The 16,557-nt window shown below is 35.5% G+C and overlaps 3 protein-coding genes across 7 annotated transcripts in view; 2 read left to right on the top strand and 1 right to left on the bottom strand.

Annotated features, from left to right (window-relative positions):
* Positions 1 to 110: 110 nt before the first annotated feature.
* LOC105837879 (ATP synthase-coupling factor 6, mitochondrial) lies at positions 111 to 1,593 on the top strand. Of its 2 annotated transcripts, none has more exons than XM_012683036.3 (4): positions 111 to 235; positions 633 to 778; positions 1,184 to 1,314; positions 1,468 to 1,593. In XM_012683036.3, exons 2-4 carry the CDS (start codon positions 639 to 641, stop codon positions 1,497 to 1,499), a joined length of 303 nt encoding a protein of 100 aa, XP_012538490.1. In that variant the 5' UTR covers positions 111 to 235; positions 633 to 638; the 3' UTR covers positions 1,500 to 1,593. The 2 variants fall into 2 exon arrangements, with proteins under 2 accessions (XP_012538490.1, XP_012538491.1); XM_012683037.3 differs by having other exon boundaries at positions 121 to 254.
* Positions 1,503 to 10,690, bottom strand: LOC105837878 (DNA polymerase epsilon catalytic subunit 1). 2 transcript variants are annotated; one of them, XM_036284453.1, is made up of 19 exons: positions 10,599 to 10,690; positions 10,110 to 10,460; positions 9,912 to 10,032; positions 9,626 to 9,844; positions 9,273 to 9,499; positions 8,907 to 9,147; positions 8,416 to 8,732; positions 8,088 to 8,334; positions 7,468 to 8,020; positions 6,930 to 7,371; positions 6,550 to 6,787; positions 3,900 to 6,479; positions 3,563 to 3,729; positions 3,157 to 3,445; positions 2,991 to 3,068; positions 2,637 to 2,902; positions 2,363 to 2,495; positions 2,091 to 2,302; positions 1,503 to 2,018 (listed from the first exon to the last, which is right to left on the bottom strand). In XM_036284453.1, the coding sequence occupies exons 2-19, from the start codon at positions 10,193 to 10,195 to the stop codon at positions 1,715 to 1,717; spliced, it is 6,720 nt and encodes a 2,239-aa protein (XP_036140346.1). In that variant the 5' UTR covers positions 10,196 to 10,460; positions 10,599 to 10,690; the 3' UTR covers positions 1,503 to 1,714. The 2 variants fall into 2 exon arrangements, with proteins under 2 accessions (XP_036140346.1, XP_028047433.2); XM_028191632.2 differs by having other exon boundaries at positions 10,555 to 10,658.
* A 345-nt stretch (positions 10,691 to 11,035) lies between these two features.
* LOC105837877 (ETS-like protein pointed) overlaps positions 11,036 to 16,557 on the top strand; it is a 124,812-nt gene continuing 119,290 nt past the window's right edge. Inside the window, exon 1 of one of the 3 annotated variants that reach the window (XM_012683033.3) lies at positions 11,036 to 11,154. The gene's annotated coding sequence lies outside the window, so the exon portion shown is untranslated. Of the gene's footprint in view, positions 11,155 to 12,226; positions 12,552 to 16,557 lie in introns of those variants that run through there. The other 2 variants (XM_012683032.3, XM_012683034.3) reach the window with 2 other exon arrangements.

The raw sequence follows: 16,557 nt of genomic DNA, 5'->3' as shown, positions 1-16,557 counted from the left end.
AAATTTTTTTATATTTTGCGCTAAGCCTCACTAAAAAAAATTAATTTATTTCTTATAAAATTGATCAAAATTGCGTCATTTTATTCATATTTACTTTTAATCTAAACAATTGTATGTCTCCTCAAGAAATTCAGAATAAAAAGAACAGACCTTGATTCATGGCATCTCTTTACGTCACTTTCAGTGCTCTTCATATCCCGATTGCTTGTGCAGAAAATTCAAAGTTGTGCTTAGCGTAGGTGTTAAATATCAAAGTAAATTATCTATTAACATATACATAACGTATAATATTCTTTCAATGTTATCGCCGTTAATTCATTTATAACTAAAGACGAATCGATTCATTCTAACCTAAGTTTGAATGAATCTAACCAGCAAATGTTATTGCATTTATTACGTAAGAGATATCTAAAAGGCAATTAATTTTTGTTTTAACAAAACTCGATTTGATATTAAAAAAATTTTTATAACAAAAATTAAAAATTAATTCATTATTTTTATTATTTCAACTTCATTATTTTGATGTGTGAATATAAGAAATTGCTTAGTTAATTCATGCTTATTGCAAAGGGAAAGGAGAGCTACTTTTTGACAAGATATAAAATTCTCTTCTAAACGTAACTTTTTTTCAGGCAACCATGCTGAGATCACGTCTTGCTAGTGTGCCAAAAACTGTTAAACGTAGCATCAGCACCAACATCCCTGCTTTGCAGAAAGTTAGCGATCCCATACAACAGCTCTTCCTTGACAAACTTCGGGAATACAAGTCAAAAAGCGTGTAAGTACATTTTCTAGAATTTTATTGCAAAATATTATTTATATTTAAGATATATCTGATCTTTTAGTTGAGAAAAACCTAAGATCTATTATTGAATTTGTTATTTATTCATTGTATCAAATTATAATATTATTGTGTTTAATAATAGTGTTAATTAAAATGATAACTTATATTTTGTTTATTCTATACTTGTGTCTAATTAAAAATAAAGTTAAAATAGAGTTAAAGACAGTAGAGTATTTTATATAACTATGAAATTAATAATAAAATGGAATTAATAAATCAGATTTATTAACTAATATTACTTTTTATGATTATGCCATTTATTTTTGCAATATTATGCTAGAATTGATCAAAACGAATATCAAATGTAATGCTTTACAAAAAATTTTCTTCAATTTAAAGAGAAGGGAAATTAGTTGACCCCAGTCCAGAAATTACAAAAGAATGGGAATCCGAATTGGACAAAATCAAAGGGCAATATGGCGGTGGTCCAGGAGTAGATATGGCACAATTTCCTCAGTTTAAATTTGAAGGTACATTACTTTTACTCATATTTCAAATATATATTTACGTATCTTTCCATATAGGTATTTGTTACTTTTATATTAAAGACTTATTACAAATTTTACATGCAAGTATATGTACACATAGTTAAAATGATTAACATACACTACACTTTGTTTTAGATCCACCTGTAGACACGGGTAAAAAAAAGTGAATGTATACGTCAGTATGTATTATAGAACATTCATGTACTGTTGAACTATTAAATATTAAGTAATTCACCATAAAAATACATATGCTATAAATTACTTTAATCTCTTTTTTATCAACCTAAATAATACAAAACAATTAAAACAAATTAATAAATTTAGTGAAATAAATTATCGAATAAAAAGAAAGGGGACCACTATATTATTCTTAACTTAATTACTAACCGGTAAAGAGTTTCGTGTTCTCCACTATCTCTGCTAAAATATTCATTTTACATTTGGTGGCTATAGATTTACATATATTTACATACATCGTGATTTCGTTTCGCGAAATTAAATTATCGTATTCGCCTGAGCAAGAACATAACACATTCATGTTTTCTCGTTTGATTTCCTTACACTTTCGACACTGTAGATCTTGCAACACGTAACCCATACTTTTGCGATTCAATTTGTCGATCAATGAAAATTCTATTTCTGTATTATCATAAGAATGATCACAGATAGGACATTTCCACATGCACCTATAATAATATTAATTATAATAATAACATAAAGCATATATCTTAATAACATTAATTGCACATCTAACATACCTGTTATTTTCATTTGTATAATATTCATCTTTACAAAGATCAATATCTCTCGTGTGATTGCATGTTTTACATATAATTTCTGGTAAAACAAGAGAAATACATGGTTCTTTCCACTCAACATTGTCACCATAGCTACCAACACCAATTAATCGTAATAGATTTGACTTTAAGTTATAAACCTCGTTCTCCACCTCTTTGTCCAAAGATAAAACCTGAGAGATACAAAAGTTCTTAATATCTTAATTTGAAATATTTATAAAGCGTGATATTACCTTGCATATTGCTTTGATTAATTCAAGCGCAGGATTGATCTTTATACTTTCTTTTCCACCCATATCCAAATTAGGATACTCCTCGAGAGTCAATGTTTTTTCAGGCAAATTTCGATGTATTTTTTGGGTTATTCTGCAAATAATAAAAAATTAGAGGCCAATAGCACTACTGAGTCTCCATATATACATAATTTCAATACTATTTACTTTATTCCTTCTTATATAAAAATTTTATATCAGTTTTGAAAACCATATAAAATATGTAAATATATACTTGAACAATCGTTGAGACATTTCTCCTGATATCAATTTTTTTGCAAACTCGGCTGTATTTTCCAATGCACCTAGACCAAGCGGTGCTATAAACGATTGGCTCTGACTATGTCTTCTTCTCGGTTTTACAGTATTATTGGCTTCATTCTCAATCATACATTGATACACTGCGTTTATATATCCCGCTATTATAGCTTTAAAACTTGCTTGACATCCTGCTTCCTTAGGCAGGCATTCCTCCAAACTCCAATTCATCATTATTTGAGGCTAAACAAAAATAATTCAGTACGTAAGAAATTAACGTCAAGAACTATGTGCAAAATGATTTATAAAAAATCTAATTTTTATTTCTTACCATATTATCATCGTCATTATTCTCATCGTCTTCTGCATCATTAGATGCGGTATGCCCTTTAATACCAGCATGGTTATGCTGTTCAATAAATCAAATATGTAAGTTTGCAAATTTACTTTACACAGAATATTGTTTCATGAATCTAATAAATAATAAATCAACGTACCAAGTCAAGCCATATTAGATATTCCCAACATTGATCATAATTAATATCAATACTGTGAAACAGCTCCTTGTTATTTATGGTTTGAACAACAAAGCCTATGTAGCCTAATGCATCTCTCACAGATCTCTTCTTCGTGCATACAATAATTTTGTTAAAATTTGCAAAGACTATAATACAACCTAATGTTTTGAACTCTGCTATTAATTGTATATATAACTTTTTCATGTAAGTGTGTAGGGTACGGCGTAGGGCAGGATCGTAAAGTAAAGCATTTGAAGATCTCAGCCATCTGGAATCGAATGTTTGCATGCAGATATATTTTTTTATACAATAAACTAGTAATATATATATATATATATATATATATATATATATATATATATAGTGTTAGTACAAATAACAATACCGATAGAAGTGAATCAGTTGGTAGTCTGCGAATTTGTTTTTATAAACGGCTACATCGAGCAACCATGCATTTACCGTGCTTCGCAATGTTTTGAACGCTGGATTGCATAAAGTAATTTCGTCGTAGCTGGGAATAATTGTCGCGGCGTCAGCACCCATTGCCATGTCCTGTTAAAATAATCCAATTTTATATAATTAAAACATTAAAAAATTCAAAGAAATTAAATTATTCGAAAAGAGTTAAAAAAGATATTATTGTTAATTTAGAGATACGAGGTATATTTACGGATACGTTTTTTAAAACAAGTTTTACTTATAGTTAGTTGTATAAGACTGACCTGAACGGATGGACGTTGTTGATTGTGAAACGCTACGAATGCGCTGGTTCCGTCTATATCGTGAATGTGGTGGTATTGCATCAATGCATTGATAGCCAAACTTTCTACAGTTAATTGGACACAAACACTGGAATATGTGCCCGGATTGTTCGCGGCGCAACACGAACTTTCTTCGAAATCTGTTAATAGCCTATTATCATCGTTCTCGCTGCCACCTAAATCGGGCTTCTCTGTAGATGAGCACCATAGGACAAAATTGTTCCTGTACAAATGTCTGGCGTAGAATAAATCCGCGCCGAAGAGTGTGGCATCCGCGGGTACGTTACCGATAGGTGCGTGGTAAAAGCGGCTTTGTTCCATGTTTAATTCTATGATTTGTTGACTCTTCAGGAAATGTCTGACCATCTCTTTCGCACCAGTCTTCTGCCATTCTAACGTGCCATACAGATTCTCAGCGTCTCGTACGTGTGTGCTGACCAGAGGGAATTCATTGAGAAGTGGCATTTCGGTAGTTAACACGGTTTTGTCGAGAGCGGTTTGATTAATAATAATCGTAGCGCCACGGTTTTCGTTTTTATATGTAGTCAAAGCTGCTTGCAATGTACGACACACCTGTTGAAAGTTTGTTTCAACTTGCACCACGAATTGCATAGTTTTAGGCAATTTGTTTATCTGATCTTCGCCATTTTTTTCCACTGTTGCTTTTCGTTCGGTCATGTACAAGGTATTCATGTTGGGCAGTTGATTCGAAGCGACTGAATCTAAGACAAATACATAAGCTCTCTTACTGGCATTTAAGAATAAGCCCCATAGTGCTCTTTGATGATTTGAACTCCAATGATGATAGAGAAATATGTAGTTGATCGGCTGAGTGAGATAAGGTTGAAAAGCGATGCTCTTATATTCCAACTGATCTAGAATGAAGGTATCAGCTCCATCTGCCATTTTACGCGCGACACGCGGATCAACTATGCATATGCATCCCAACTGCAATATAGCTCGAAATTCCAACGACATTTGCGTCTCATAGATTCCTTCAATTTCTGGTTTACTCAAGTCCTCTAGGAGTTCCAGACTGTGCTCTTGAAACAAAGATTCCGGTAGAGAATATCGATACAAATTATACACTGGACGGGAGCGTGGTAAAGATTTGAAACTCTTCTTCCAAAGCTCGTTTGGCCCTGGATCGGGTCTCGCTTTGCGAGTGTTCACGTAAAATACGCGAGGTACAACGAGCCGTACTTGATGCAGCTGCGTGTCGACCAGTATCCACAATCGAAACATGCCTGGTTCACCTGTTTCTGACAACTGAATAATTTGCCATGGGGTTTCCAATAACTTTCTCTGAGCGCGTCTCAAGAAGCCAGTCATGGTAGATGTATTCGTATTTCGTATAACTCCCCAGGTGATTCCGTCAGTTTCATCTGTCCTGCTCCTCTTCTGTCGATGCTGATGCCTCTGTTTAGCCTGAAAGGCCCACTTTTTCTTATGAAACTCCAACCACTTAATTTTCTCTTCTCTTGTTGTCCCCCTGGGAGGAGGTGAACCCAGGGCTTCTTTCCAACTTTTGGCTCTGAACGCCTCATCTTCGTCCAAATGCTGCCTTTTTCTTTTATTAATAACCGAAATTGGAGTCTTGAAGCTAGTAGACGGTCCTGCGAGATCTTCAATATCACGAGCTTCTTCGGCATTGCTTGCATGCGAAGTATCTTTAACTACTACCGAAAATGTATCTGTAATTTTCTTCTGGCGATGGGATGTACTCTTCTCCATCACTTTCTTATGCAGCCAAGGTGGATGTTGCACCCGTGGAACTGGATTAGATAAGCCTTGCATCGCCGCTGGTATAGTGATTATTTTTTGAATAGCGCTCCCGAGCCGTTCAATGTAATAATTCCAGTCCAAAATGTCCCTTATATCATCGCTGTACAATGTAGGATCCTTTAACCACTTTTTCAAGTAATGTTTTCGCACAGCCGGTTCCGACTGAAAGATAGCCAATGGTATTGCACGCTCGGTAACTGGCGCGCTTTGTGGTTTATTCGCTATAATGTATCTACAAGCTAAACCTGCGTCTTTAACCATTTCGTCGCCTAAGAATTCGGCTAATCTTTTAGCCGTAGAAATCGATGTGGATTTCTGTGCACCATATTCTTCTAGCTTACGCGACATAGATTTATTCTCGGATATAAGTTCGAACAATTCGGAATCAGGCATATTCGCACACTTACTGTATAGCAAATCCAGCCAATAATCTGCGTCCTTCGCGACCGAAGCGTAACATTCTTCTAACGTATTTCCTTTTAAGAAGGATTCAAAAACAGAAGCTTGAAAAATTTTTATGAGTTGCAATTCACCCCTCCTTTTTACTTCAAATCCTTTTAGTTCGGCTAACGAACCGTCAAAATTAAAAACTGCATATCGTTTCTTTAATTTCTTTCCTTCTTCTTTAGCAGCGGGTAACACCATTGCTAGATACGGCCCATCAACTTCAAAAAATATCGAATTTTCACTTCTGATTTCGTATGTTAAATTATCCTTATCCACGAGATCATGATATACTTTATTAGTAAATTGATCCTATAAAACGAAAAAGTATAGAAGTCAAAACAAAAAGAAACTACTTCTTGATTCATACATTTATACATACCTTCACCATGAAATTGAGAACTGCATTCGGGTACGAAATTGTAAATTTTGACTTCTTTTCATGAGTAGTGTGAACTACAATAGAGTCTGGAAAAGACGCAGGTAATATGCACCATATGCCATCGGTATCCAGTTCTAATGGGCGACCAATCTGTTCTATGATTTCTCTAGCTTTCATAATAATATGAGCTCCTGTGTAACATACAATGCCACCCATTTCCATGCTATGCCATCGTGCTCTGTAATATAATTATAAAGTGATGAATAAAAAAAGTTAAAACTTTCAAAAATAATAAATTCAAGGATACAGTAAAAATAGTAAAAAATACGTAAGTATTAATATGTATTAATATTATCGTGTATTCTATTTTAAAGACTTACCCTTTTCTCATAACATAGCCATAGAAAGAATTAAGAATACATTTGTGAGCAAGCTGAAGAGAATCATACAAAACTTCTCTATTCTTGGCAGATTTTATGTCAGCCGCATCTCCTTTCGCGATTGCCGTTGCTACTTGCCGCTTAGCAACTTTGGTTAACCCTTTATACTCATATCTTCTATCTCTGAATGCTCTCACAGTGTCAACATAAAATGAATTCTCCTTTTGACAGATTGTTTGTGTTCGCTCTTCCATTCTGGTAATTTTAACTTTCTTATAAGCTTTTTTACAATACTCGGTAAGCCTGTTCTTTTGATACGTAGCTTGTTCCTTTGTAGTTAATTCATGAAAAGCTCTCTTAGCACCACCAGGAAATTGCGGTGGAAATTTTTCAGTTTCCAATTGTTGCTTTACTCTTTGAAATTCACCCAAACTTGCAGCCACTAGAATTAACAATAATTACAGCATAAATCGAAGAAAAAGTAATAAGTTTGATACTGTAAAGATAACTTGTGATAGTATGATATACTAAAACTTACAATATTCGCCTCTCCACATCCATTTCATTTTTCTTTGGCAAAGAGCGTCAGGTTTATTATAATCGCACACCGCGCAGTCCATTTCATTTACAATTGCGGAAGGTTGTAGTCTATTAGTCAAAATTATATTGGGATACATAGCGCCTACATCCAAGTGATAAATTACAGGATTTTCTAATCTCAAAGGTTGATTTTTAAGTTCCTTTAATTTTTCTTTAACTTCGTCTACTATTTCATTAAAATTCGTAACCATATCGATCGGTACTTTTTCCTCTTCTTGTATCGTATGTTTCAAGGCATTTTCTACACCCTTGATTAATTCATCTACAGCGCTCGGCACAATTTTGAAACGGCATGGAATGTCGGCTCTAAAAACACCAGATTCCAGAGCTTCCACGTGTCCACCTACATAGGTCTCTTGGTCCAATAAGTGACCATCTTTCGTCAGTTTATTTAGTTCAGTTTCTTGTTTGTTAGGAAATATAATATTAGCTTGAAAAGCTTGTACCATAAGAAGTGATTCACACAGTGTACCAGATCCTTTTCTAAGAACCTAGAAATAAATTAAAATGTAAATTATTATTTGAACAAAAGCATATATCAACTAATGTTTTACTTACTTCATCAGGTTCCATAGGAATAATAGTGCACAAAGCAAATATGAAGGGATGAATATATTTCTGATACAGATAAAATGTTGCCACAGCATCAGAGACAGAGTAGTTTGCGAGTACTTCAGGTTCTTCCGATGCTAATCTGCACATCTCTTCTGGATCAAGTTCCACTGGATCATATCTTAACTTAGCTTTAGCGACAGCTTTTAAGTTTTGAGAACCCACTGGGAGATAAGAGTCACGTCTTACCCAACTAAAAAACGTTTTACAATAAGAATATTTGCAGAGTAATGTAGAATAATTGTAAAAAAATACTATATCTCAGAATAATTACCATAGACAATCCATGTGCATAGCAGCTCTACTGACATAAACACCTTCGCGATTTTTAGCGAAACCAATTTTCTCTTTCATATCCATGTTATGTATAGCCGCTCGAGCTTCGACAAACGGCCAATCGAAGAAATCACCGTTATATGTTACAAATATATGTGGCCTTATTTCATTAATATGATCGAAAAATCTTGCTATAGTTGCTTTCTCATTAGGCTCATTGAATATTGTAAAAGGGCCTTCAAATTCCGGTTTTGGTGTATATTCAAAATTTTGTATGTCCGCAGAGATTAATTCTCTATTTGTTATTAAATATCCCTAAGTAAAATATATTAAAAACAAGAATTCTCTTTAAAAACAGTAATAAAAATAAAATAATCTATTTATCTAATAAATAATTAGATTATATATTATTTAATATTCACATAATTATTATTAATTTGAAAAATTATACAATATATAAGTTAATACTTGTATATTGTAATACATTACCTGCCCATCTATCATATATGATATCATCATAATCTGATCGATATTGGCATCTGGAAACTTTAATGGCAGTTTTGTAGTTTCAATATCGTATGCTAATACAATAGGTTCAGGTGGTTCAATCATGTCTTCCTTTCGCGTGATTATAGGTGGATCATTTCCTCTGGTCTTTACAGAGTACCAAATTCCACAGAAGATGTTAGCATCTATAGATACTCGCACATGATGAGGTACGTCATATTCCCTAAACAATTATATTTTGTTACGCAATGTGTTTATGAGATAATGGTAAGAAAATTAATAAATATTTAAAAAATTACATGTATTAATAAGAAAAGAAAGGGAGAATTGGAAAAGGAATGTGGTTACCTAATATCAAGAATATTGTCCATATGACCTAAAGTTTGTCTACCACCATCCTGTTCGTTTGACTGCAAAGTAGTTGCTAGCATGTTTGTATAGTAAGTATTGCTTTTCTCTCGCTCTTTATTAACTTTAACAACGCGCATAATATCACGCTTAACTTTTGTTAAATCAACAATATTTGCAAAGAAAAGCTTTAGATATTTTTGTTTTAAACCAATCAAGTGATTAGGCTGAAATAATTTAAAAAATAAAATAAAAATAAAAATATAATAGAAAAAAGATAGTCTAATCCAATTTTTTTAATATTATTGATTATTATTATCTATGTAATTGTATTGATTAAGAGCGCAGCTTACCAAATCGAGATCCTCCTTGTAAACAGTCTCGATTTTTGTCAAAATTCCCATGTACTTCTTAGACAAAAACGTCGACACTTCCTCAAACGTATCCTTGCGACATAAAATATAAAAGTACGGTGAAAACGGCAATGACACTTTGAACCTGGTGGCGTCTTCCTCAATAAAGTAATAATCCACACCACTCAGTAGACGCTTGTCATCCTCCACGATCTCCGTCTATGGAGAAAGGCATATAAATATTATTAATTGTACGAAGGAGATTGTCGCCTTCGGTCTTCCTTACCGCGTGCATGTTGAGTAAAAATCCTATCCTCTCTTTCGAGTCGGTGACTCGACGGAATCCGTACACGGAGTCGATTCTGATGTCTTCTTTGATCTCGAGCAACCTTCCCAGTGCATTTTCCCTGAAATATCAAGAAATTTAGACGAGAAAGCGCAGGCAAAGTCAAATGAAAACGAGCCTCCGAGATTATCATCGTACCCTGAAGCACTGGTCTCTTGATTCGGATTTCTCTTGTTGATTGCCTTAGGAGGACGGACGGCTCCGGTGTTTTGCAAAGTTTCCATTTCGACGACACGCAGCGAACAAGTAGTAGACGACGTGTTTTCGAAGTATATACTGGGTAAGTGTTAACAGTCGAGTAATAACATCGAAAAACCGTTCGAAGCAGCAAACAAACGTGTCATCATCGTGCGTCCGCCTGTTGCATATTGGCACGTTGTAAGCTGTCGCAGCTGATCGGAGCCCGCCTTTTTCACCACCATTGACGAGAAGTCGTCTCCTGATTGGCGGATTAGATTTCTATGTCGCAGTGTCGGTGGAACCTTCGAACTGGAGTATCATTACGGCATGCAGTCATATGTTTAAATACAAAATTATAAGTAATATAATAGAGATAAGTTTAAAGATTCTTTGATACGCGTACCAAAGTTTTTGCTTTTCGCTATCGATGTTTACTTTCTCACAAACCTGCACTCGGCTCGCGTCGCGTGCAGAAGGTGCAACTGAAACGGTCGGCTTGCGATTGGCTTATTCTCCGACCGTTTTGAAAATCGCAATTTGGCGCCTCTCGGTCTCGATTGCGGTTACTGATGGTTATGACGCGTCGCATACTGGATCGTCTCCTCCGTGTTTCTCCCCGTGTTACACCTTTTCGCGAGCGAATCACGCGTACGAGAAACCGTCACAAGCGTTTCTCGCATCGGGGAATATATTCGTCGTGGCCCGGCCATTGAGTGCGCGATCATCGTTGCCTGCCACTCCGGCGAGTCGCCTTTGTATCATTCAACAAAATTCCCTTGACATCGAGATTTTTGTTATCCGTTTGTCGAGACATAACCAATCGACGCGTGATCGTCCCCCGCGAGGGCCAATGTAACAACTCTGTCTCTTTCAATATTAGTTTTTGCCTTTCAATATTTTGATCCACTTATGAATTATCTATTGCTCCGACTACGACGACTGATCGAATCACTCCCGTTCATTGGAGAGTGGAAACCATAACAAGGAGACGCGTCATCGCCAGGTACGTAGACGCTGCTTCATAATTATGTAATGTTATTCTTGTGGCTCAAATTCTTTCAAATCGCGAAAGTTTAGATGTGATTGAATAAATAATTACAAATATTATTCGAACCACGAGAAAGTCATTTTTTATGTTTCCTCATCGGTTTTTCTTATGTAATATGTATTTCATCGTTCTAATTTTATTACATTAACTACTTTAAATGCATTAAATTCGAGTCTTGCACGGCTAAATTTGGCCAATGCACATTTATTAATTATCACAGAGATCGATCATTGGCCACATTAATATTTTCCGATTATCTCTGACGAAGTGCTATTAAGGAAATTTTCGCTATCTATTAATGAGACTCTGAGGTAATTGAAGAGTAGACTTCAATCGACTTTGACAACTGTCGATAAAAATTTTTTCGATCAGCGACATAAAATCGTAAATATTTAAAAATCAGCACGTAATCAAATAATTTAAATTTTTGTTACACAGATGCTTCGCGTAAAAGCATACATAAAATTTATGACAAGAATATTATGAATGTCACTACAATTTTTTTCTCTTATTTATCAATTGCGTATATAAATACAGATGACAGGAATAAAAGTGTAACTTTGAATAAAATTCAAATATTGTATCGTACACACATATGCACATATATATTTTAAAATAATATGTAAAATTATAAAATCAATATTATAATATAAGTTAATTATTTAAATTTTAATAGTCACGCAGACTCTTATATAATTGTCAGTTCTTCTTCATCACAAGCAGGATTGTGTAAATTTCAAGAGATCGCGCATAACGTAAAATATTTTATCTCAATCGATTAATTTATTGACATTTACACAAAGAGAAATGAAATAAAAATAAAATTAGACATTTTCGACTTAAAACAAATTCGCAAAGTTTTCTAGTTTAATTACCTCATTTAAATACCACAAGGGACCGTAATCTTCAGGAACAATTTTCAATTACGGATGTTGGCGTTTAAATTTTCGCGCGGCCAGTCGAGCTACCGCGGCCATTTGCCGAGGCGCGGCGGAACCTGTCGAGTCACGTGACTCGCTGCTGCTACGTTCATTCGTAAGCCGTCGGCCGCCGGCCGAAATTAGCCGACGCGAAGTTAGTAGCGTGCTTAGTTTCATTCATGAACGTGAGGAACGCGGCCATAATACTCCCTGTAATCTGTATTGTGTATATACACCGGGCTGGTACACCGTACGCCGCGTCGTGCTTGCGTTAGTGCTGCTGCCGATGTGCGTGCGCCTGACCGTCCTACACGTGATTCCCGCTTTCCGTCGCGTTTTTGCATGGTGTTTCCCGTGTGCTACCGTACCACCGGCTGGAAGTTATCAGCGATAAACGACTCACGGGGCACCAGCTAGCGGCGACGGAGACAGGTGCGTGCGGTGAGGAAAGAAAAAAAACGGCTCGCAACTTTTGCTCGCCGAGAGCGCTCGCTAGGAGTCAACCGCTATTTTCCGAGACGCCGCTCCGCCGGGAGTCGATCTCTCGCTGACGGCTGTGTGTGTATGTGTGTGTGTGTGTGTCATTGACGAGCAGCGCGTTCGTTCGGAGCTGGAACTTTCGTCGGAGCGGCGTCCGTGACGTTTATCTTCGCGCCCCGTCGTTTGCCTCCGGTTATGAATGGATCGTGGAGAGCGGAATTCCTCCGCGGTCGGCGACGAGTTTTAGCTCAAGTGCGCTTCGATTAGATCTAGTTCAAGAGCTTATTTATGCGCTCCGCGGGCGTCGTCGTCGCTGTCGTTGTTGAGACGTCGACTTCGCACTCGAGCTGAACTTCGTTTTTCGCGTTGAAGAAGTCTCGCGTCGGGATGTCTTTTATGATTTAGCGAGGCCTCGGCGAGAATTCGGAACGCCTTCTTCTCGCGTGTCGCGTTCATCGTCGCGCTTCGAGATTCTAAAAATAAAAACATCTACCTCCCCTTTCTGTTTTTAAACATTCGCTGTGGTTACACGCGATTGTAATGCGTAGGAAAAACACTTGGAAAAACTTACAAGGCAGAGGGAGAAATGGAAATTTTCACTTTCATTAGACTGAATTGGCATTCAAAGATTGTTTTTTTTTAATTGTATTCCTTTTTCATTAAAAAGAAAACACACTTGGCTCAGATCAAAAGAAAAAAAAAAAATACTAAAAAGGTACAAAAAGTGCGAAACCTGCAACAACTTAATTTTGGTAAGTTGATTTTCCTCCGCAGACGCAAGCTATATAAAATTATCGAGAAATCGATGATTGTTATAAATAACTGTTGTTCAGATTGCTCTATCCCTGTGTGATTCGCCGGGTAATAATCTTGATAAAAGTAACAGAAAAATCGAGCAAAATGATCTGTGGCTTATCAATTCTTGAAAACAAATTTCATTTTGCAGTCGACGCGCGAAAAAAAGCGCCATGTTTACATCGCCTCGCGAGAAAGAAACTTATCTCGCGACTAATGAAAAAGCAATTGCGAAGAATGAAAAAAAAAAAAAGGTATGCTGAAATAGCTTTACATTGCGAAATAACAATGAAACGGTCTTTGATAACGGGAAGGCAGAAATGACTGTGGTGTCGCCCGAGGTTCTATGCGAGGTTATCATTATACAATGGGTCAATTTAGAATATAGCTAGAGAACAGTTGGACAAGAAACTTTTTGCTATTAGACTCGGGTGATCGCATGACGTAAATCGTGATAGGAATGCAAATATCGTAACGACGGCAATTCGAAATTTTTAGCAAAGGACTTTGCCTCGCCCCTCCCCTTCCCTCACTGGACTTTCTCTCCTTCCCGCCTACGAATTTACCGTCAATATATTTTATAAGTCAACCTCGCAGCCGTTAGATATATTCAATTGGGCCTCAATTGATTTCATGGCCTTTTCTAAACTCTAAAAGTTTACTTTGGTCTTTACGGCGTAACCTTATGCGCATATGGATACGTTTATCGCCGTATGAAAATGTCCTTTATCGTTGGCAATAAAAATGATTTTAAATAATGTATACAATAAAATTTCATAAAGGAGGAAAAACGAAGTACGTGATGGCTTGCGTCAAACGGCTGGCGTGAGGTTTTTGCAGAATTTCTCGGGGTCTCGGGCCACGCGGCGCGGCAACGTCGCGACTTGTCTCCTTTCGTCTCACCATTTCTGGCCTCTCTTTCTTTCTTCTTTCTTTCTACGTCCTTTACGTATTTCCTTCCTTTTTCTTGCCGTTTTCATTTTACCGAGACGACGAACGGTGACAAAGAGGGAAAGAGCGCCTCATAAGAAATGACACGAAAACACGACGCCTGACCTGAAACAGGAATGATGTTCTTCGATAAAAGACCCCGAGGCTCAACCTTTCCTACGTGGTTATGTCTCTAAATGTCTAAAAATGGAATATTTATGGAATGCGAGCAAGTAGGATTCAGGTAGATAGATTCGATACAGCAGTCCGCGATAACAGCGATCTTACTGCGTGCGCATATCTTTCAAAAAAAAAACAAAAAAAAACCAAAGCTGTAAGTAATTTAGTAAAGTTAACAAGCTGCATTTTCTGAATTTTCATAGAATATTCTATGTAACGAAAATTTACCGAACAAAAACACGTAGGCTGTTAGAAATTAAAATCGAGGCGCAATTCTTAACGTTGATCTGCGATTGTTTTCTGTCGAACTCAATTTGGGCCTAATTTGCGAGTGTAGTAGAGTCTACTTGCGATCCATCTCCAAGATCAACGATGATTCATAATCTGTTTCTCGGCCATCAACGATGTTGAGTTTCACATACGGGCTGGATACAACGTAAAATGTTCGTCTGCCCGCATGTAGAAACCCAGTAACAGCCCCTTAAGAGATATTACGTTACTTTCAATCAGATTGAGACAATAGACACTTCACTTTCATAATGGACAGGATACTTTGGACACGTATTAATATAACCTATCACGTTGTTTGAGCATTCGAGGATATTGCGCCGTTATCATTGATGTAATTAGAACGCAATAACGTTACCGCATGTTAGAACGCACATATACTGCGATAATTTGATTGATAATGAGTTAAATTGACACTTCCAAGTAAGGTATACATAAAGAATATTATAGTAATCAAAGAAAACTTTTGAAAAAAAAATCACTAAGTCTTATCTTGATAAAATTCGAATGTGTAAAAATGGCTATATTCGTGTGTTTGTGTGTGTATGATTTAGTTTTGTAAAAATAACACATTATATTGCACAAAAGGAATGACGACCATCTTACTTCTTTAATGCAATTATATGTATAATTTTTATTGAATATGATTCCTCTAATTATTTTGCATAAAAGTATAAAAGTATTAAAGAAAATATGTTAAAAATCAATAGTTTACGAAATTTTATTCTGGCATATTTTGTGACGAAAAAGAAATTATTAAATTTTTTATAATCTTATTAACTTGACAATTTTATACACGAAATAATGAGGTAAACCAATTGGCGTAAAGAAAATATGTAGTTACTTTTCCAAAATATTATGCACCTGTAATGATTTTTTAATGAAATATACACACATACATTTACGGTCGATTTTAAATTACTACATATTTCTCACTAAAAATTTAAAAGTACTTTAATGGATGCACCATTATGCAATAGCACATACATTAGCACTTTGCATTCATGCCATATCGAGAAGAATGAACAGACAAAATGTCACAAATGTGCTAATTTTATCCTCAAAATTTTACCTTTCTTATCGAATAATCTTTTCTCCTAAAATTTTGCCCGGTCGGGGGCTTCGTTGAAGAGAGCAGGTAGACACGAAAATGAAAGACATTCCTGAGAACGCTGTGCTGCACAAGAAGCAAAATATCTACGAAAATTCTATGAAAATTCAAACTATATTTTGAATTATTTAATTTAGATGTATCAAACTCGTTTTTGTGGAAGTTTGTGAAAGTTTTAGTAAAAAGTATGCAATTAATAAGAAATATATTATCGAATTAAGTGTATTTACTTACTGGTTTCGAATCCGCTCGTAACCAGTTATTTATCTAGGTACTTCATTCTCTTGATAACGAATAAATATAATCGAATAAATAAAATCGAAATTGATGATAACGTGCGCAAGTGGAGAAAGTGAATAAATAAGTGAAACGGAAGTATTAAGCAGAAATTAACTTTACTTGCGAATAATATGCAATTTAAGGGTATAAAGTTTTTTATAACTTATGCATAATAAATGTTATAATTAATAATAATGTTATAAAAATATCACTGTTAAAATATCAAATGTATACATCATTGAAATTTGAATTCAAGATAATACTTGATGATAAAATAAGCAGGCTTTTTGATTATGTTATTGGAGTAATAATTGATTGCAACAGTTAAACAAACAACATATCTTGTAAGATAAAATTATCAGTCTATTATCTCGT

The sequence above is a fragment of the Monomorium pharaonis genome, chromosome 3 (genome assembly GCF_013373865.1).
Source record: "Monomorium pharaonis isolate MP-MQ-018 chromosome 3, ASM1337386v2, whole genome shotgun sequence".
Lineage (NCBI taxonomy): Eukaryota > Metazoa > Arthropoda > Insecta > Hymenoptera > Formicidae > Monomorium > Monomorium pharaonis.
Note: the sequence above shows the minus strand (reverse complement) of the source record. Positions and strands in the feature narration are given on the sequence as shown.

Bases quoted from the DNA above. Each gene is read 5' to 3' on its own strand.
- LOC105837879 (XM_012683036.3), top strand. From the start codon at position 639: ATGCTGAGATCACGTCTTGCTAGTGTGCCAAAAACTGTTAAACGTAGC. The intron at 779-1,183 runs GTAAGTACATTT...TTCAATTTAAAG, and splicing joins GAATACAAGTCAAAAAGCGT to AGAAGGGAAATTAGTTGACC. The intron at 1,315-1,467 runs GTACATTACTTT...ACTTTGTTTTAG, and splicing joins TCCTCAGTTTAAATTTGAAG to ATCCACCTGTAGACACGGGT.
- LOC105837878 (XM_036284453.1), bottom strand. From the start codon at position 10,195: ATGGAAACTTTGCAAAACACCGGAGCCGTCCGTCCTCCTAAGGCAATC. The intron at 8,733-8,906 runs GTAATGTATTAC...TATTTTACTTAG, and splicing joins CATATATGATAGATGGGCAG to GGATATTTAATAACAAATAG. The intron at 7,372-7,467 runs GTAAGTTTTAGT...TGTTAATTCTAG, and splicing joins GATGTGGAGAGGCGAATATT to TGGCTGCAAGTTTGGGTGAA.